Source organism: Mauremys mutica, chromosome 12, assembly GCF_020497125.1.
Source record: "Mauremys mutica isolate MM-2020 ecotype Southern chromosome 12, ASM2049712v1, whole genome shotgun sequence".
NCBI lineage: Eukaryota > Metazoa > Chordata > Testudines > Geoemydidae > Mauremys > Mauremys mutica.
The window spans coordinates 68521202-68540036 of NC_059083.1; the positions used below are offsets into that span (position 1 = coordinate 68521202).

Below are 18835 nucleotides of genomic sequence, written 5' to 3' on the forward strand. Positions count from 1 at the left end.
GTAGAAGCTACGTGCCATCTCCCAGACTAATGTGAGCCATCAGGCCTTCTGCTGCAGAAGAGCACCATTTCCCAGTCATTGATCTGCTCTGACAAAGCCTGCTGCAGCCCAAGATCGGGGGAGGGGAGAAGTGTTACCTGCCAGCACAGACCACTCCCTACTCCCCCCCCCCCCACACACACACACATGCCCTTGGAGGAGGAAGGGTAGGGAATCCAGATGGAAAGAGAGAAGCCTCGTTTCTCCTCACATCCTCCTGGGCAGTTCTGTGTATGGTCATCTCAACTCCTTAATCACCTAGCACTCTTAAACCTTCTCATGGGAAGAAGGAAGGAGAGCTTGCAAAGGGGCAAAACTGAACTACTTAGTGCTGGGGGTTGTGCGGGTCCTTGATGTCAAGCTGGGAAGAATCAAGAGACACAACACGAACCAATTAAAAGGCTTACATGAGGGTGGTGCTCCTGGAAAGCACCGAGGTGTTGCTCTTAACCAGAGAGTCAGTGTGGTGTGGAGAAGGAACAATACACTCACCCTGTTGCAGTCCTCCAAGAAGCTGGGGATATCGCTGTCTGTTGGCTGAAAGCTGATGAGATCCAAGTGCCCTTCCTCTTCCATCAGCAGCAGGCCCTCCACATAATCTCGAGAGACTGAAGCAGAGAGAAAGACAGCGGTAAAAATAAGCACAGCCCTGTCTACACTGCACCGTTTCCAGCCATGTGCCCCTGCAACACACACAGCACCTTCACGTGGAACTGTGGAAGCCTGGAAACATAAGCCCTGATTTTCTAGGTTAGCTGCAGTCAGATCCCACTCAACTGTCTCTTAAAATAAGATTTTTAAATGACTAATCTGCTCGGAGGCAGATGCATGAGCCTAGTCTCTTTAATCTTTTGACATATGATAGCTCTTCTGGCTCTGCCGCCTTTCTCCCTGCTCACACTGTCTTCTGGGGAGAGACTGGAGAAATCACATCTAAAGTGAGGAAGAAGAGCAACTTTCAGTCCAGAGACAGACCCACAGGATAATTCCAACACTGCGAAAAAAACCCAACCCTGTGGCATTGAGTCTCAGAGCCCAGATCAACTGACTCGGGCTTGCGCTACGAGGCTAAAAATAGCAGTGTAGACATTCCTGCTCTGGCTTGGAGACCCACCCCCTCACCGGGTTCCAGAGCCCAAACTCCAGCCCGAGTAGGAACACCTACATTGCTATTTTAGCCCCACAGTGCAAGCCTGAGTCAGTTAACCTGGGCTCAAACATTCCCTCAACAACTACATCAAGGCTGTAGCAAAAATTGGAACTGCAAATGAACAATTCCATGGTAGGCTATTGCGTGCACAATCATGATAGTTACGTGCACAAAAGTGTGTGTGCACCCAGCTCCCATGATATGTGCATGGAACTGCAGTAAGTGTGCGCACAAATCAGCAGTTAGATTCCTAAACGGCCATGTGAGTGGCAGAATTACCATGACGGCATGGTACTCACACACACAAGTCATGCACATTCAGCTTTGGGCTCACAGTTCTAAGAAATTAGGACTGGTTTTAGTAGGTTAAGTACAGGTTAAACAGGACTGTCTTGGAAACAGTGAGGAACATTTGAGTGGCTTCCTAAGACCGCAGCAGCCTATTTTCTTCAGGGTTATTAGTGCAGGTTTCACTATGTTATATACATATGCTGAAGGGATAAACTGGACAGTTCATCCTTACCAGATTCCTGGTTTCATCCTTCAATGGGAGCCACCTAGTCACATCCCCTAACTGGCAGCTGTGGTGAGAAGCCACTGTGTCACAGCTGAACTCCACTGCCAGTTAGTAAACCCCAACCAAAGCATCCTATCTTGCTTACCATACACCACATTCGTTAGCTACAGGCAGACACACCCCGCCTCTGAATCATACAACCACCTTTCCCAGAGGGAAGTTCTCTCACCCTGATTCAGGTCATCATGCAAAGAACCTGCATGGCTGGGACTGGAGGGAGGAATCTCTGACCCGGGCACATCTCCATTGGGCGTTAAGGATATGTGGCAGTTCCAGCCGGTCTCAAGACCCATCTTCTCAGCAAAGACCTGGGGGAGAGCACACAAGATTTTACAGAGCTGATGCAGGGACCAGTGTTTTGGGGTCAGTACATACAGATGCCCCCTGACCAGCATATGCCACCGAGACCCATTAGGCAGCTGGGTAGGGTTACTCTTGGACTGGGATGAACTTCAAGGCAGGGGCCATGCAAGTTCAGAAAGGGATACAGCAGAGATGTATTTCAGAGTAGCAGCCGTGTTAGTCTGTATTCGTAAAAAGAACAGGAGTACTTGTGGCACCATAGACACTAAAAATTTATTTGAGCATAAGCTTTCGTGGGCTACAGCCCACTTCATTGGATGCATAGAATGGAACATATAAGAAGAGTATATATATATACACACATACAGAGAAGATGCAATACTAGCTCTAAGAGGCTAATTAATTCAGATGACCTGTTAGCAGCAGGAAAAAAACTTTTGTAGTGATAATCAAGATGGTCAATTACAGACAGTTGACAAGAGGTGTAAGGATAGTTATCATAAGGAAACAGATTCAAGTAGTGTAATGACTCAGCCATTCCCAGTCTCTATTCAAGCCAGAGTTAATGATATCTAATTAGCCTACCTTGCTCTTGAGCTCATCTTCCAGGGAAAAGTAGACAAAACGAATGCAGGCACTGACCAGCCCATCAATGAGCCGGACGATGTCAAGTCGGGCCTGGTACTGGGACGAGACCATTCCCATGAAGATCTGACCACTCAGAGCCTGGATACAATCCTCCTTCTCCATCACTTCCCCGATCCCTTCTTCAGGCATGCAAACAACACGCAATCGCATTGAGACACAAACACCCACACGTGCGTGCACACATGGACACAGATAACGAGACATGACCACATGGAGACAGGCACCCATATGCACAGAAACATGCAGACACACATGTACAGATGAATAGGTGGAAAGACACCCATTTGCCCAAACATACACAGTCACAAAAGGAGTTTTAAATACCCCAACATGCAGCCAAGAACATAGTGCAAAAACACACACAGCACAAAAACACACACAGCATGAGAAGGAAGAAAATAAAATAAAGGATGCCAGTCAGTTACAAGAAAGGGGTGGGAAGGGCATAGTACATGTGCTGCATGATGTACACATATGCATTTTAAGTACATCATACTGTGCTTAAACAATACAGCAAGTCTAGAGGAAGCTGACAGCCATGAAACTGAAGGGGAGTTGATCCCACGTAATTGGATCAAACAGTTCTCTCTAAGGATGCTGCAGTGGCTCCAGAATGACCTGTTAAGGATTTAGACTGACAGGATTCCTTCACCAGATCAGGGTGTGATTAGCGTGACCTTGATGCAGTACGCAGTAAAGGATCCTGGTGTAGCACGAGAAATTGTACAATGAAACATTGTATAATTGCTAATTATGCCTCCCAACTCCCACGTGAAGCCATGTTACCTCATTTTACAGAATGGGGAACTGAGGCACATAGGGGTTAGCACTGCAATTTTCCAAATGAATCAAAGGGAAATAGGCACTTCCTGACTTCTTTGAAAAACCCAGCGTAAGTAACTTGAGTAAGATTGCACAGATGCAAAGCCAGGAACAGAACTTAGAGAGTCCTGAGTCTCAGGCCCCTGCTTTAATAAATTAGATCACCTTCAAGTGTAACTATTGTCTTACAAATTTAGATAACTTTATGATAGAAATACACTTGCCAGCAGCATAAGTAATTATTTCCCTTTAAGGGAATGCTTAGATCTCAATTTCCAACCACTGCTTTGGAGAGCAAAGCTGCTACAGCTCCAGACTGATTGGGAATTGGGAGACCCAGCTCAGCAATACATCCCACAAGAGGAGGAGAGACACATACCATCAGAGCTCCAGCTGTTCCTTCTGCTGCTCTGTTTGATGGGTGTAGTCCCAGGAAGGTCACAGGATGTGAAGATGGCACTCTGTCCAGGGACCTGCACCAGTTCTATACACTTGCCATTGAGCTGGGAGGACAAGGCACAGTGCATTGGCTTGTAGGCAAAGGCAGAGCAATAGCCTGAGAGACAGGCTCGCTGGTAGAAATCCAACACTTTCTTCCTACATGGAAGACACAAGATAATAGCAAAAGCTATCAGAGGCATGCTGCCATTCTGACACCAGTTTAACCCCTGGGAGCTCAGGGCTGGAGGAAACCACCAATACAAGTTTCCTGGACCGCTCCCTATAAGTTTGTTTCTAACATTGATCAGAGACTGGTGTAAAGAGACCATTTCTATATAGAATTTGTATCCTTTGAGCTACAGCCACTAGAGGGAGACCTGAGCATCTGAGCATCCTGTAAGAGGCAGCGATGCACCCACATAGTGGGTGAACAGACAAACTAATGTAGCATATTTGTGATGGAATTGGAGCTGCCTGTGATAATTTATGAACACTAGATGTGTTATGTAGCTGTCTGATTATTGCCAAGGGATTCTTTCCATGAGTACTTGGGATTAATTCACCAACAAGGCTGTTTACTTGTGAGTAGGAAGAGGGCAATAGGCCAGATAACACTTATCATCAAACACTGTGTGGACAATGCTCGAGCCACTGGCTGTGATGCAGACCTCACTAAACAGGTTTCCCCAGGCAGATCTCAGCCCCTGTCAGGGGCACAGGGAGATCAGAGGACTCATGAGGGTTTAAAGACACACACTTCTCAAGGGAGAGACAGGGCTTCTGAGTAAATGTGAACCCAGACTTCAGAGGGATCTGGGGTAAGACAGGCCTTTAGCTCAGACAGATATGCATACAGACAATTTATTGTTTTAAAAACCCCATTTCTCATGTTACGCTGTGCTCCCACTGTTAAGATTAAACAATACGTTGTTTTAAGAAGACTGGTTTGGGTCACACTATTTGTCATTGGTCACAGCTCCCAAAGGAAAGAACGGGAGAGGGCTGAATGCAGTTGGCCCTGCTGAGCAATCATGGTTGGCACACACCCATACAGGATGCTGTAGCATCACAGGATTCTACCCAGGAAGGCAAAGGCTCAAGGCCTAAGAACTGGAGGGAGTGCACTCAGAGAGAAAGGAAGGAATGAGAGGTGCAGCTAGCACTGAACCATGACAATATTATATAGATTTGCATGGTGCAGCGACACAAAGCCAATGCAAGTTGAACATAGAGCCCTTCCCCCATCACAGTATACCAGTGGTGCAGTTCCAAATAGATGCATTTAAAGGCACATGGTCAACACACAGTCATTAGAGTACCTTAAAATTCCATGTTTGTTTTGAATTTGCAGCGATAACATTAGGCTGGGCCAGAACTACTCAACACAGAGTTTTTAATCAATGCCTTGTAAAAGAAATATTCAAAAAAGTAACAGGCCTTAATGCCTGAAGATAGCCAGACACACTAGCACAATGTAATGCAGGCCAACAAAACAAATCAGGACAATAATGACATGAGGAGCACCAAATACACCCCAGCAAGATACCACTAATAGCTGGAATGTACCACTCCTTGTATGCAGATATGGGACTTCCAGAGATAACCAAACAAAATCCTATTGCCACCATCACTGAACTTGCTTAGAATTCTTGGGCACACTTTACAGTAAGGTTCCATTTATAAACAATTTAGAAAGGGTTTATAAATGATGAACAAATGTTTTAATAAATGGTTGGTAAATTGTTAAGAGTCCAATGGGTCAATAGATTGCTTATAATCATGTAACCCCTTTTAACGATGTGATTATAACCCACTACAGACAACTCACATTTATAACATGCTTATAACAGCTATTTATCATTTATAAATGGCTTATAAAGTATTGTTATGTGGAGCCTTAATATAAACATAATTCTCTCCAGTAATTAATTTTAAACCAGCAACTCCTCTATGCCAATGAGGTAAGGCCACCCACCTGTCAGAGCCGGAGAGGGGGTAGATATCAGCACCGTCCCAAAAGTCTGTGCAGGCCTCAAGAATGATGTCAGCTGTCCCGTGAGAAAGCATCTGCTCAGTGCCTAGGGGAAAAACGGGTAGGTGTCTCCTCTGTACATTCCCAACCAAAGGATTTAATTCCAATGGCTCATTTGACAGTTAAAAACTACAGAGTATCCCACAACAAGACAGAATGTCCTGATCTACCCAATACATGCCCACTGGCCAGGTCAAGAGCGTGTCAGCCACTGAACAGAGACTGTTCAAGAGGAGATGATGTAGGTTTGGCTGGTCTTTGCCTGGCTATAAGTTAACTGAGCTAGTGGTAAATTGTGGACCTGGTAGCCAGTTCCAGTACCTCTCCCCTTACACTGCAATGATCTTTCTCCTCCAGAAAAGTGAGGACCAGGTTGCTTCTGTATCCAGTACTCCTCCAAATCAGGGTATAACCAGGAGTAATAGAGCCATGAAATGAAACTAAGTAAAGGGAAATTTGAGTTTAATGGCAGGGGATAATTTAACAGTGAAAGCCTGTTAATAAACTGGAGCCTATTAGATTGGAGGCAGCATGGACTAGAGGTTAAGGGCACAGGACTGGGACACAGGAGACCTGGGTTCTATTCACTGGCCTGGCAAGTCACTTTACCTCCCTGTGGCTCAGATAATGATACTGACCTCCTTTGTAAAGCGCTTTGAGATCTACTGATGAAAAGCACTGGATAAGAGCGAGGTATTATTATTGTCAGCATTATTCCACAGAAGAATTTGGGTGATTAAGGGTCATTGCCTGGAACATTTAAAAGGAGGCTGGACGAAAGCTCTAGAAGAAGTACTGTTGAGGGGAACCCCTCGCACTGACCAGAGGAGGAGCCAATATTCCTTAATGTCCATGATCTTTTAGGTCTTTCCATCTTTTCCAATTCTAGGATACTTTAAGGCTGAACAATAACCTGTAACTCATCCAGCTGAGCCTGGGGGTTCCAGAGTGTCTTAGATCATCATGTGATTTTCACTTATCTGGTACAAGACCAGGGCATGGTAGGTAAATCAAAAGTCAAAGATGGAGGGGCTGCCTTTCCTCCAGAGTTCCTCTCTCTCATTAGCCCATGTGGAAACATTAACATTACATGCACATAGCTTTCACTGTCAAGGTTAATTTGATTCCCTCCCTCCAGCTGCTCTGTGACTGCCCCCAATGGCTTCAAAGCTGATCTAAAGAAAAAAAAAATCACTTCCAAAAAGCGAGTCCAAAGACTCTTGCAGGCATTGCTGCCGAGTGCCGACATTCATGCTAGCCAATGAGGTCAAGAGCCAAGAATATCCGTTCATGCAAATCAGGCGGGGACCTTCATGAATACTTGAGGATTTTCCAAAACATACCAGCTCTCTGCTTTGTACTAAAAATAGACACCACACGCTGAGTTTATCAGCATAACAAACATCTGAATGCAATAGGAGCAGAATATGAAAGGGGGGACTTGTTAGAGGAACACAATGGACAGCTTGTGTCAGGCTTGGGTTAATTTTACTGTAAAAACCTTATATCCTCCCATAGTGGATGTATGGTCAGATAGCCCCTGCTGTGAACAAAGGGGCAGGAGATGCCAGCTGACCCTGCAAAGTCCATGCCTCGTATACAGAGTAGGAGCTGGTGGGCGAACACTCAGATGCACACCAGCAGCTACATTTCTGCTTTCCATCCCACATAGTTTCTGTTCAGCATCAACAGCACCTTGCACAGCCCACCCCACTGTCACTATGTAGAAGTTAATGACAGTGACACAGTGCATGTACCGCTCCAATCTGTGTTGGGGTGGCGTTGATTCCAACGTCACTGATGGCGCCGTGAGCTAAACTTCCCCCCAGCTGAGATTAGTAAGTCACAAGGTTAGTAACAGAAATGGGATTCTGCTAAAACAGGGGCCATTGTTCACTCTGGCTTTTGCCCTACAATCTGCGCCTGAGCCACAAACCGACATCCATATAACACTCACGGCCTATGCCTTACACAAACCACTCCAGGGAGCAGAAAAAGAATCTACAAAGACATACAGATCAGATGCCTCATGGCACAAGGAAACAACTAAAAAACCCCTAGGCTATAACTCTAGGTAAATTAACAACCTGACCTGGGACCATAACTATTAGCTAACGAGCGGTGGGATCATTTAGAAATGGCTAAGGATGGGTATTAAACACTGTGACTGTTCACTATTTACATGTATGCCCTGACAAATTACGCTGATTTACAAAGCATGAGACTCCTTACTAGGCTCCTCACAGTAATCTGGGTAAAATCCCTGCTCCCAACTGGCATTGGGGGTGGGAGAGGAGGTGCGCCTGGTGGCTGGCTGTGATCAATACTAAATCAAGCTGTTTTCTTGTAGGGCTAAAGATAGAGGCTAATTGAGCAGAGTGAGTGTGCTCAAGTGAACCAGATCACTCTTTGCATTGGATATGGGCTTGTGTTAAAACTCTTCCTAACAGTAACCCCAGCCTCCAGCACTGGTGCAGTAATCAAAATAAGATTATGGAAAATTAAGATTTTAACTACAACAAGGGAAGATGGAGGCAGTACAGGCCATTGGGTTATTTCACTCCAGGAGCATGAGAATCCTTAACTCACCTCCACTTACTGTGGATTTGGGGTGAAAAATGTCAGATTAACAGGGACATATTTCACTAAACAAGACAAGAGAACCTAGAAATGGGTTATGTACCATTTCTGCTAAGGGTACAGAATTTACTACCTGTCCACATATGGTTTCCTTACGGAGGTCTCGTTATGGTGGAATGAATCTTTGAATCCATACAAGATTTTTAAAGCCAAAAAGGGCCATTATGATCTGGTCTGACCCCCTGCATAACACAATCCAGAGAATTTCACCCAGTAATTCCTGCACCAAGCTCATAACTTCTGGTTGACCTAGAGCATAATTTTAGACAGCCACACAATCTTGATTTAAAGGCTTCAAGTGATGAACAATCAACCACATCTTTAAGTAAATTATTCCAATGGTTAATTACCCTCACTGTTAAAATTCTTCTTACAGTTCACTCCAGACAGCATTATTACGGTCATACACACACACAAGTCTGAACCCTCTAGGACAAAAAACTTTTCAAAATTAGGAAATGAAGTTAGAATGATGCAAGATTAAAAGTGGTTCCCCATATTGAGAATCCCAGCAGTCAACTCTGAACAACACATTTCAAAGCCTTTCCTAGAAAGACAAGATGGCAGCAACTGGAACAGATATAAAAAAAAAAAAATCTTCCCAGGTCAAGGTGTGAGATTAACTGCTGGACAGAAGGATATGGTTTACTCCCAGGGACTTTCAACTCCGTACAGTATTTATTTTGCTGGGACAACAAAGTTTGTGAACAGACAATCAAGAAACTCTTCTTGTTCTGCTTTTCCAGGACACAGACACACAAGATCATTAATACGTTGGATATAACATTAGCCAGAATCAAATTACAAAGGTTATTCACAAGCCTCATGCTTCTGGGCAAGAGCTGGTCACACACTGGGGCCAGGAAGAAATTCCTCCCAACATGTTATAGCACTGCACAGTGAGGTGCATTACCAAGAAATTTACAGCTTCCTCTTTAGCAGTTGGTATTGGCTGCAGGCAGACATCAGTCTAGAGGGAGCCTTGGTCTGTTCTACTCTGGCAATTCCTAGATTGTTTTTGAGACTCGCAAAAGACTCCACTTCCCTCCCTCACTATATCCAACACCTCCACCCGCGAGAAGGGAGGTAGTCTTACTGGTGGTGGTGTCCTTAACAAAAAGGCTGATCATGTGACTCAAAGGTGGTCTCCTCTTGGTGATGGAAGAGAGTTTTCCCAATACTGTCTCCTTCACCATCTCATCAGTCGGCAGGCGGTACAGGGCCAAGTGGTTCTCCTGCTTGAAAAGCTCTTTGGCTCCGGGTGTGAAACCTGAAACATGAATGTAAAGGAGAGAAAGATTAAACACAACCCAAAGCAAAATGGAGGAGATCTCACTTTGCTGCTCCGCCCCGCCCGCTGGCTGCAGTCATTCTGATACCTTCCCAGCAGCAGCATCCACCAGAAACCAAGCCAGTGACAATCTGTAGCCCCAGTGTGCGCTAACAGCCAGGCAACGGAGGTTAGGCTTACCTAGCTGACTTGCCTGCGTTCTCACTATGTGCGTACACCTAAACGCTTTGAGATCTACTGATGAGATGTGCTATATAAGAGCCAGATGATATTATTAGTGGAGTCCTTAGTGCTCCTGATTCATTTAAGAGAAGCTGAGCAATCCAGAACAAGCATGGGACAAGAGGTCAGAAACACACAAATGTTAATCCTGGCTCTGCCACTGATTCCTTGCATGACCTTGGACAAGTCACTTAACTTTCTTGTGCCTCACTCTTAAATGGGGACATTGATAATTACCTGCCTCACAAGGGTGGGATGCGGATTATGAAGTACTGAAGATGTGAAGTGCTACATATTATTTACAGCTAACTATTACCAGTTTCTCTGTAATACACATAAGCCTAAACAGTAACACTGACAAAGATACCAGAAAAGCAATTCGTCCATTCTTGTTGGTCATTCTTTATCCACTGTGGGGCAAAAAGCTTCTTCATCAGCACTGCTGCTGTCTATAACACTGAAGGATTTGAACTAGAACTTTATAAAATTTAGCCTGTGTTGGCTGGAAAAACTCTTAGCCATGAATGTCACTCAATGACTGTAGCATAGTGTCTCAACCTGTCAGTGGTAAACTCGCCAATGACACTGGCAACAAGTCTGATGTCACACCTCTGAGCATTGACCCAAAGAGAGAAGATCAGAGTCAGATCTGCATTCCAGCCTTCCAACTAACAAAGGGGTACCATTCTGGTACTCTCCCAGTATTCAGCTGGCTCAGTAAGACTACCATGAAAGCTTGCTCCCATTTCTCAGCTGTCTCCTTGTTTGGTTCTTCCTTACCTATTAGCCTGGCAAACTCGCAGAGCCCCCAGGGCACATGGACAGGCAGCACGGCACTGTGGGTCTCCTGGAGGGCAATGTTGCAGAGGTGGTCAGAGAAGCGGCATAGGCGCTCTGTCACACTGGCATTGCAGAGGTTGAGCAGCACATTCAAGCCCAGAGGCTTCAGGGAGGTTAGGTGCATCTGCCAGTTGGAGTCATCAAACTGGATACAGGAGGGGTTCTGCTGGTCCTGGGACAGGCTGAGCATTTTGAGGTGGTAGTCACACACAAAGTCTTCAGCCTCACAAGCCAGTCCCTCACTGTCACCGCCAGCCTGATAAGGCATGCAAAAAAATCCTGATTAGTTATAATGGAACATAGTTGCTAGAGAGGCTCCAATTCCCATCCCAAGTGCAGTAACCCTTAGCAGAAGAGATAGTCCCAGATATAACAGGGAAGATTAACAGGCTCTTGCCTCCTCCACTTATCAAAAATAGCAGCTTCCTTAGTTCCACAGTCTGAGATTCTCCAGAGGAGTAAAAACAATGTTTTTTAAATGGTCCAAATTCTAAAGGAGGAAAATGAATGCGTATGCGATGAGGGAGTGACTACTGTAAAGGGCCCAGGGGCTCTTCCGGGGAGATTAAACTACTTCCTAGTAACACGTTTAGAAAAACAAATAGTAAGTTCCTGATCCTTCCCACACTGAAATCTGTGGGAGTTTTACTATTGCCATAAGTGGGAGTATGAACAAACTCAAAGATATCCAGGGAAAGAACGATAGGATTGATCTTACAATGACAGAAGTTTGAGGAATGGGGATGAAGTCTCCTGAGAAGAAGGTGGTATGTAACATCCCATAAATGCACAAAAATATACGTGACAGTCCTCATCATAGACACTAGCAACAGGTACCTCCTTTAGTTCTGTCTTTAAAAGAACCAACCCTTCCCAGGAGAAAAGGGCCTTCAGTAAAGAGAATGCTTTTCTTCTCTAAAAAAGGACATGCAGCCCATGCTGAAGGATGTGCAAGGGGAATGAAGTGAGACTCTTCCCTGATTGCTTCCCCTTACAATTCAGCAGCTGAAGCAGGCAACACTAGACAGATACACAGACATTTGCCCCAGCAAAAAGCACATCTTTGTGAGCCCTGCTTAAGCACCAAGCCCATTACCAGTCAGGTGACACGGGCCAGGGTGAGTCTTTTATTGCAGTGTAGACATACCCTTAGGGTCATAATTTGTCACTAGAACAGGGGTCGGCAACCTTTCAGAAGTGGTGTGCCGAGTCTTCATTTATTCACTCTAATTTAAGGTTTTGCGTGCCAGTAATACATTTTAACATTTCTAGAAGGTCCCTTTCTATAAGTCTATAATATACAACTAAACTATTGTTGTACGTAAAGTAAATAAGGTTTTAAAATGTTTAAGAAGCTTCATTTAAAATTAAATTAAAATGCAGAGCCCCCCGGACCGGTGGCCAAGACCTGGGCAGTGTGAGTGCCACTGAAAATCAGCTTGCGTGCCACCTTCGGCACCCATGCCATAGGTTGCCTACACCTGCACTAGAAGATACTATGCCCAACTCTCCCCTTGCTTACACTGGGGTAGGTCAGGAGTAACGCCACTGAAATCCATGGAGCTACAGTGATGTAAATTCAGAATAACAGAGCACAATCAGTACATATGAGTGGCCAGTATTACCAGTCAATTAGTATTTAATGAAAATGAAACTTGGGTTAATTTGGCCTTGGGTTTCTTTGTTTTTGACTTCATGAATTATTCACAATCTAGTGCTGGTTTTGTGAACGTATTTATTATTATTATTTATTTGTATGATTATAGCACATAGGCCCTATATGTGGAATTATTCTACATCTACCACAAATGAACACTTGGCATGCAACAGGTAAAGTATCTATTACTGGTATTCGGTATTCAAGGTCAAAACTGGTCACCTGTTACATGGTTTAGATTCTGCTCCCTGACTGAGTAACTAATATTTTTCATAGAAGACTATGGAATAATGCCTAATAGAATTCTTTGTCAGTTTCAGTATTTATGTATATTTCTTGACTGTTTGGTGATCAAATATTCATGAATAATGAAAAGCAGTAACAAATCAAATTTGAACCATGTGTTTAAAAAACCGTCTTCATCATTTGACCAGTTCTCTGGGATGCAGACCAAGGATATTAGTCTATTAGTCTAAATCATGAATGATGCAGAGAAAGTGAATAGAGAAGTGTTATTTACCCCTTCACATAACACACAAACCAGGGGTCAACCCAATGAAATTAATAGGTAGCAGGTTTAACACAAATATACGGAAATACTTCTTCATACAACACATAGTCAGCCTGTGGAACTTGTTGCCAGGGGATGTTGCAAAGGCAAACGTATAATTGGGTTAAAAACAAAGTAGATAAGTTCATGGAGGTCAGGTTCCATCAATGGCTATTAGGGGATGCAACCCCATGCTCTGGGTGTCCATAAGCCTCTGACTGCTAGAAGTTGGGACTGGATGACAGGGGATGGATCACTTGATCAACTGACCTGTTCTGTTCATTCCCTCTGAAGCACCTGGCACCAGCCACTATTGGAAGATCCTGGGCTAGATGGTTGGACTCAGCATGGCTGTTCTCAAGTACCACACAGGCATGTGTGCCAGAGATCTGACCCAAACCAGCAGCTAGTCTAGCAGAGAGCTAGAATCACTGGGATGCTGAAGAGGAGGCTCCTCACAACCTGTTCTCTCCTCTCCAGCCATCAGTACTACTAACTAAATCCTCAGACTTTGAAGAGGGCCCCTTTAAATGAACAGCTCCCTTACCCCACTGAAAGAGGAGAAATCCAAAGGTGTGGGAGCTAATAGGATTACAGTGCTGGCTGTAACTTGTTGTGTGGAGTGTCTCTGCCAAGCACTCCAGCCAAAATAACATTATACGCAGGAGGGCCATCTTCCCATCCACAAGGCCAGCAAAAGGCACAGAGTACAATGAGATTCAGCTGCTCCTTTCCTTACTTAACTCATACAAATCTGCTAGATTTCGCCATCCTCTAACTCAAATCGGTGGGGGCAGGGTTCTTTCTCCACCTGATGCAGCCTGTCCTACAGCTCAGTGAGAGGCTACTGCATCCACTTTTGCATACCTTACCTGGGTTGCCTCCTCCTCACCACCCTCCGTGTCTTTGCTGAAGCTCACATTGGACCCCGATGGATGCTTGCTTCTACTGTTTGGCTTTCTGTGGACATGGATGTCAGAAGATTTCGGAGTGTCACTAGACCAGTCGTTCCTCTCCTGTTCATTGGCAATGTGGACCATATCCATCATGGGACCAGAAAGCAGAGCATCCCTCTCATGGGGCTAGAGAGAGCAAGGAGGTGAAGTGATGAGGCACTTATAGGATGGAACAGGAAATCCCCACTACTGATTTGCATGATGCCAGGCCTGTTCTATCCTGGGATGGATTTGGGTAGCGGGGGTGGGGTGGCCTCTACTGAAGAGAGCTGGACAGGATGCTTTTTGGAGGATCTGGTCTTCACCATTCCTTAATCATTCAAGCAACGACCCTCTCCTCCAGGAGCCCAGCACCTGATTTTCTACACCACTGCAAGCCCTGCCAGATCATGAACTGAATCAAGCTGCCTGGCATGTAGTGCTAAGGCTGCCCACCACGCCAGGCTGAAAGCAAAGCATCACTTTGATGAAGACCTATCCCTCACCTCCTCATCCATCTCTGGGTGGCAGAAGGAGCGCGTGGAGAGTTCATCCGTCAGGTCTTCATGGCTATCGTGAGAGGCTTCCACCTTCCCACTGAAGAACAGAACAGTCTCTGGACTGGGATTTGGCCAGGATAGAATCCCCTGCTTGTCTACACAGCAAAGCACCTAAAACACCCCAAGACATCCCGCAACACCCCCCAAAATACAAACACCCAGTGAGTTAATGTTTAAAATATATAGTCACAGAAACAAACAGCAGAAGGCTCGGGTGGGTTTTCAGATACAAAGTTGGACAAAAGTCCCTTGTTAAGCAACCTCCTGCCTTGAGAGTGCATTCTGAAAGCACGCCCAGGTGTGCTGAGCACAACTTGGTTCCATCTGGATTAATGGTCACTTAATGCAGGTTTCATTTTAGGACCTATTAAAACTAAGCATGAAATCCATGAGCAGGAGGCAAGTAAAATAGGTACAATACAGACTGGTACACCAAGGCCCAGGGAGATTAAGAGATTTTTTTTTAATGTCATTGGCAGAGCTAGGAATAGAACCAGAATATGGCAGGGGCTTAAGCTACCAGACCACACTGAATGTCCTCAAAGCACTTTGCAATAAAGGTTATAAAGCCACTGCAAACCCAGAAGACTAGAAACCCCACAGGACCTTTACTCAGAATGCTGTGAATAGAGCACCTACAGCAAGGTGTCCCTTTTAGGTGTCTTCCTTGTGATAACCTAGTGATACTCACAGTGACGGATCCCAGGCTGTGAAGTAAGCTGGAGGTGAAGCTGAGTGTTGGAGACTTGCCTTTTAAAACACACAGAAAGTGGCTCCAGATACAACGTATCATTTCCTGTCAGAGAAGCAGACCACAGGTGACAATTCGCTGGGGAGAGCCTGGGTGAGGAAGGGGGAGGAGGGGTGTGTGAAGTTAACAAACATGCTTATAGGTTTGAGTCAAAGAGACCCTGTGAAACAATCCATTGCCGGGGGACAGGACTTTAAGTGTGAGTAGGTTGAAGTTTTTGAGGGCAAGGGCACCCCCTTGCTGAATGCAAACAGCAAGTATGTTCTTTGAACAGGGACTCTGATGGGGCCATCACAGTCTTTCCAGAAAACACAGGTGAGAATTTTGAAGGGGTTTCACCTCAGTTAACTTGGTGCTGCCTCTTGGAATCTTTTTCCTAAACAATATGCTCAGATCCTTGGATGAAAGGATTTCAGTGTCCCACCACATGCCTATTAAACCCATTTCCAGATGGGACAACTGAGGTGCAATGACTTACTCAAGGTAACCCAGGGAGTCAGGAGTCTGGGTTCTATCTCCTGCTAGAACTATTACTTCCCCATCCAATTTAACAACAACTGAAGGAAGGTTTGCATGAGGGAAAATTCTACAAACTAAACGTGCTGCTGTCGCAGACAACCTTAGTCTCCCACAGAAGCACTATCCCAAACAGAGGCTGGATGACAGAAGGCTAACACATATGGGCTCATCAATGTAAATCTGGGATCCAGTCCCAGCCTCAGAACTGTGTGTTTCTTGTTCCCAGCTGAACTGGGTCTGCATTTTGATGTTGAGCTGCAAGCTTTATATGCATTTCTGGATTGCTACTACTTTGCATCACTTCTCCCGTGCTCAGATACTATGTTGATAGGGGCCATGTACAAACCTAGACAGATTAAATCTCACCACAGCTGTAGTCAGAAATGCAGAACAATATTTAATTTAAAACAAAAAGAAAAGACCATGTTTAATCTAGACACTTTCTTACAGCCAAGGTCTTCGCACAGAAGCAGAAAAAGGGAACAGATCCATGCAGCCAGGGAGATGACCTCAAGTCACTACTTTTTAACTGCTCATGCACTGAATTGCACATCTCAGCTGAAGGATGAACTGGCATAGGAAGGTAAGAAAATGTTCAGGGAGAGCGATATGAATGGGGGCTAGCAGTGGCAAGGGGAGAGACTGAGCCTGGTGACATCTGGGATTTTCTAATTAGCCTTGGGAATCCCTCTGCTTCTCCAGGGAAATGGAAATCCTAACGCCAGATTAGGTAAAACAGTATCCTCCTGTTTGATCTGGGTGATATAATTTGCAGAGAGGCTGGATCCAGACAGTTCCTTTGAAAGTTTGCTTGCTAGGGTTGGGGAAGTGTTAGTAATGTATATGAACTTATTAAGAATCTGGTGAAGCAGGATCAGGCTTTCATCCCAAATGACTCACTCTCCTCTCTTCATATTTCACCTTTGACGGGGCTCCAGTCTTGCTGCTACTTCCCATCTCCCTGTTCAATAGTTTTGATTGGATCAGGGTTTTGTTTGTTTTTTTAAGATAAGCTAAATTCTGCCCCAGCCTCCTGCTATGTACCCGTATTTCTTGACCAGTTATTCCACCTGTGGAGCAACAGCAACCAGGGCTTGAAACAGAAGCTTTCTCCAAGACAGAAAAGCTTGGTTTCAAAACCTCAGCAAAATTCTAATTCATGGTATCCTGAAGGGTACAAGCTGGACCATCTGTCACATTTAACTCAACCCTGCCCAGTAGAGCAATTTCTACATGAGAAGGTGTGTGGGAAAGACATCCAACCTGCAAGCAGAGCAAAATAAAGCAGCAAATAAAGAATGCCAGCAGGCCTCTGTCATCAGCAGTGAAGGTTTAGGGACCAGCAGGAGACCACAGAGGGAGAAAGGGAAGGATCTTATTGAGCTCGCAGTGAAGCAGAAAGAGAACGGAAGACTGGTTAAAAAAAAAAAAATAGTAACAACAGTACCTGAGAAGATACCATCTCTGTGTAGCTGCTGAGTGTGTCCTCTGAAAACTTAGCCAGCTGCAGCAAGAGAAGAGACCAGTTACTATCAGTGTGCTCAGAAATGGTACATGAGAAGTGTCCCTCTCTGAATAAAAACAACAAGGAGTATGGTGGCACCTTAAAGACTAACAGATTTATTTGGGCATAAGCTTTCGTGGATAAAAAACCCACTTCTTCAGATGCATGCAGTGAAAATTATAGATACAGGCATAAATATATATTGGCACATGAAGAGAAGGGAGTTACCTTACAAGTGGAGAACCAGAGAACCTCTCTGAATAGTGTTCCTTCTGGGAGGTGAAGGGAGGGGCCCTACTCTCTATGGCCATACCAGAAGAGACCGATGGCCCATCAAATCCAGTAACCTGTCTCCAGTGGTCCATGTTATTATTTATCTGTTAAGCATAAGCACCATGCTTGGTGCTGTACAGGACATGGATGAATACATGGTCCTTGCCCTGAAAAGCTTACAGCCTAAAGAGACAGATTAGACCAGTTAGATGCACCAGGAGGCAGCTCTTTCTTAGGCTGATATTTTGAGGCAGAAGGAGGCAGTGCTTGAACTGATCTGGACTGGGTGAAAGCAGGGAGCTTTAAGAAGGGATTTCAAAGATGGGCAGCTGTAACACCAGGGACACAGAGGAAGGAGGCAGAATGAAAGGGGCTATAGGATAGGAAATGAAATCAGAGATGTAGGCAGGGTGGAATCATGCAGAGCTTGGAAGGGGAGGGAAAATCATAGATGATGATTTCACAACTCAATGTCTTGCATCCAATGAGGGGGAATTCTCATCTTGACAGAAAGAGGAACAACTCACAAAACTAAAAAAAAATAGTGGTTGCAAGTGTAAATAGAATAAAGTCCCCATCAGTAATACTTCCACTTGGGCCAATTTCACAAGCTTAAAAAACAAACATGAGCCAAACCGCTGGGAGAAAAATTACATAGAGAAATGTGAGTGATCATTGGGAAGTATTTAAGAACATTTTAATAAATACCCAAAAGGCCACAATCAAGAAACAAAGGTACACGGGTTAGAAAACCAGCCTGGCTTAGAAGAGAAGTGAAAACAACAATAAAAAATAAAAACAATACATAACAGATGGAAAAAAGAGGAAACTGACAGCAATGAATAAAACTTAGAAGCTAGAAAATGTAGAAAGTTGATAAGGAAATGAAAAGAACACATGAAGAAATCTATAGCCAACAGAATTACAGACAACAAGGAAGAGGGTTTGGGGTTTTTTTTGAGTTAAGCATATCAAGAACAAAAGGAACCATGACAACGGGAATGGTAGAATTGTCAGCAATAATGAAGATAAAGAAGAAGTGTTCAATAAATATTTCTGTTCTGTATTTGGGAACAAGACA

At 44.6% G+C, this 18835-nt stretch overlaps 1 protein-coding gene across 2 annotated transcripts in view; it reads right to left on the reverse strand.

The window, feature by feature from the left end:
- The window catches only part of TMEM94 (transmembrane protein 94), an 87933-nt gene that overhangs the window by 16843 nt on the left and 52255 nt on the right, over positions 1-18835 (reverse strand). For both annotated transcript variants that reach the window (XM_044983188.1, XM_044983187.1), the window contains 11 exons: positions 17425-17481; positions 15399-15503; positions 14654-14818; positions 14085-14294; positions 10946-11261; positions 9749-9922; positions 5956-6058; positions 3919-4136; positions 2655-2836; positions 1936-2074; positions 532-647 (listed from right to left, as the gene is read on the reverse strand). In XM_044983188.1, coding sequence (XP_044839123.1) covers positions 532-647; positions 1936-2074; positions 2655-2836; positions 3919-4136; positions 5956-6058; positions 9749-9922; positions 10946-11261; positions 14085-14294; positions 14654-14818; positions 15399-15503; positions 17425-17481 — 1785 coding nt within the window. The remainder of the gene's footprint in view (positions 1-531; positions 648-1935; positions 2075-2654; positions 2837-3918; positions 4137-5955; positions 6059-9748; positions 9923-10945; positions 11262-14084; positions 14295-14653; positions 14819-15398; positions 15504-17424; positions 17482-18835) is intronic.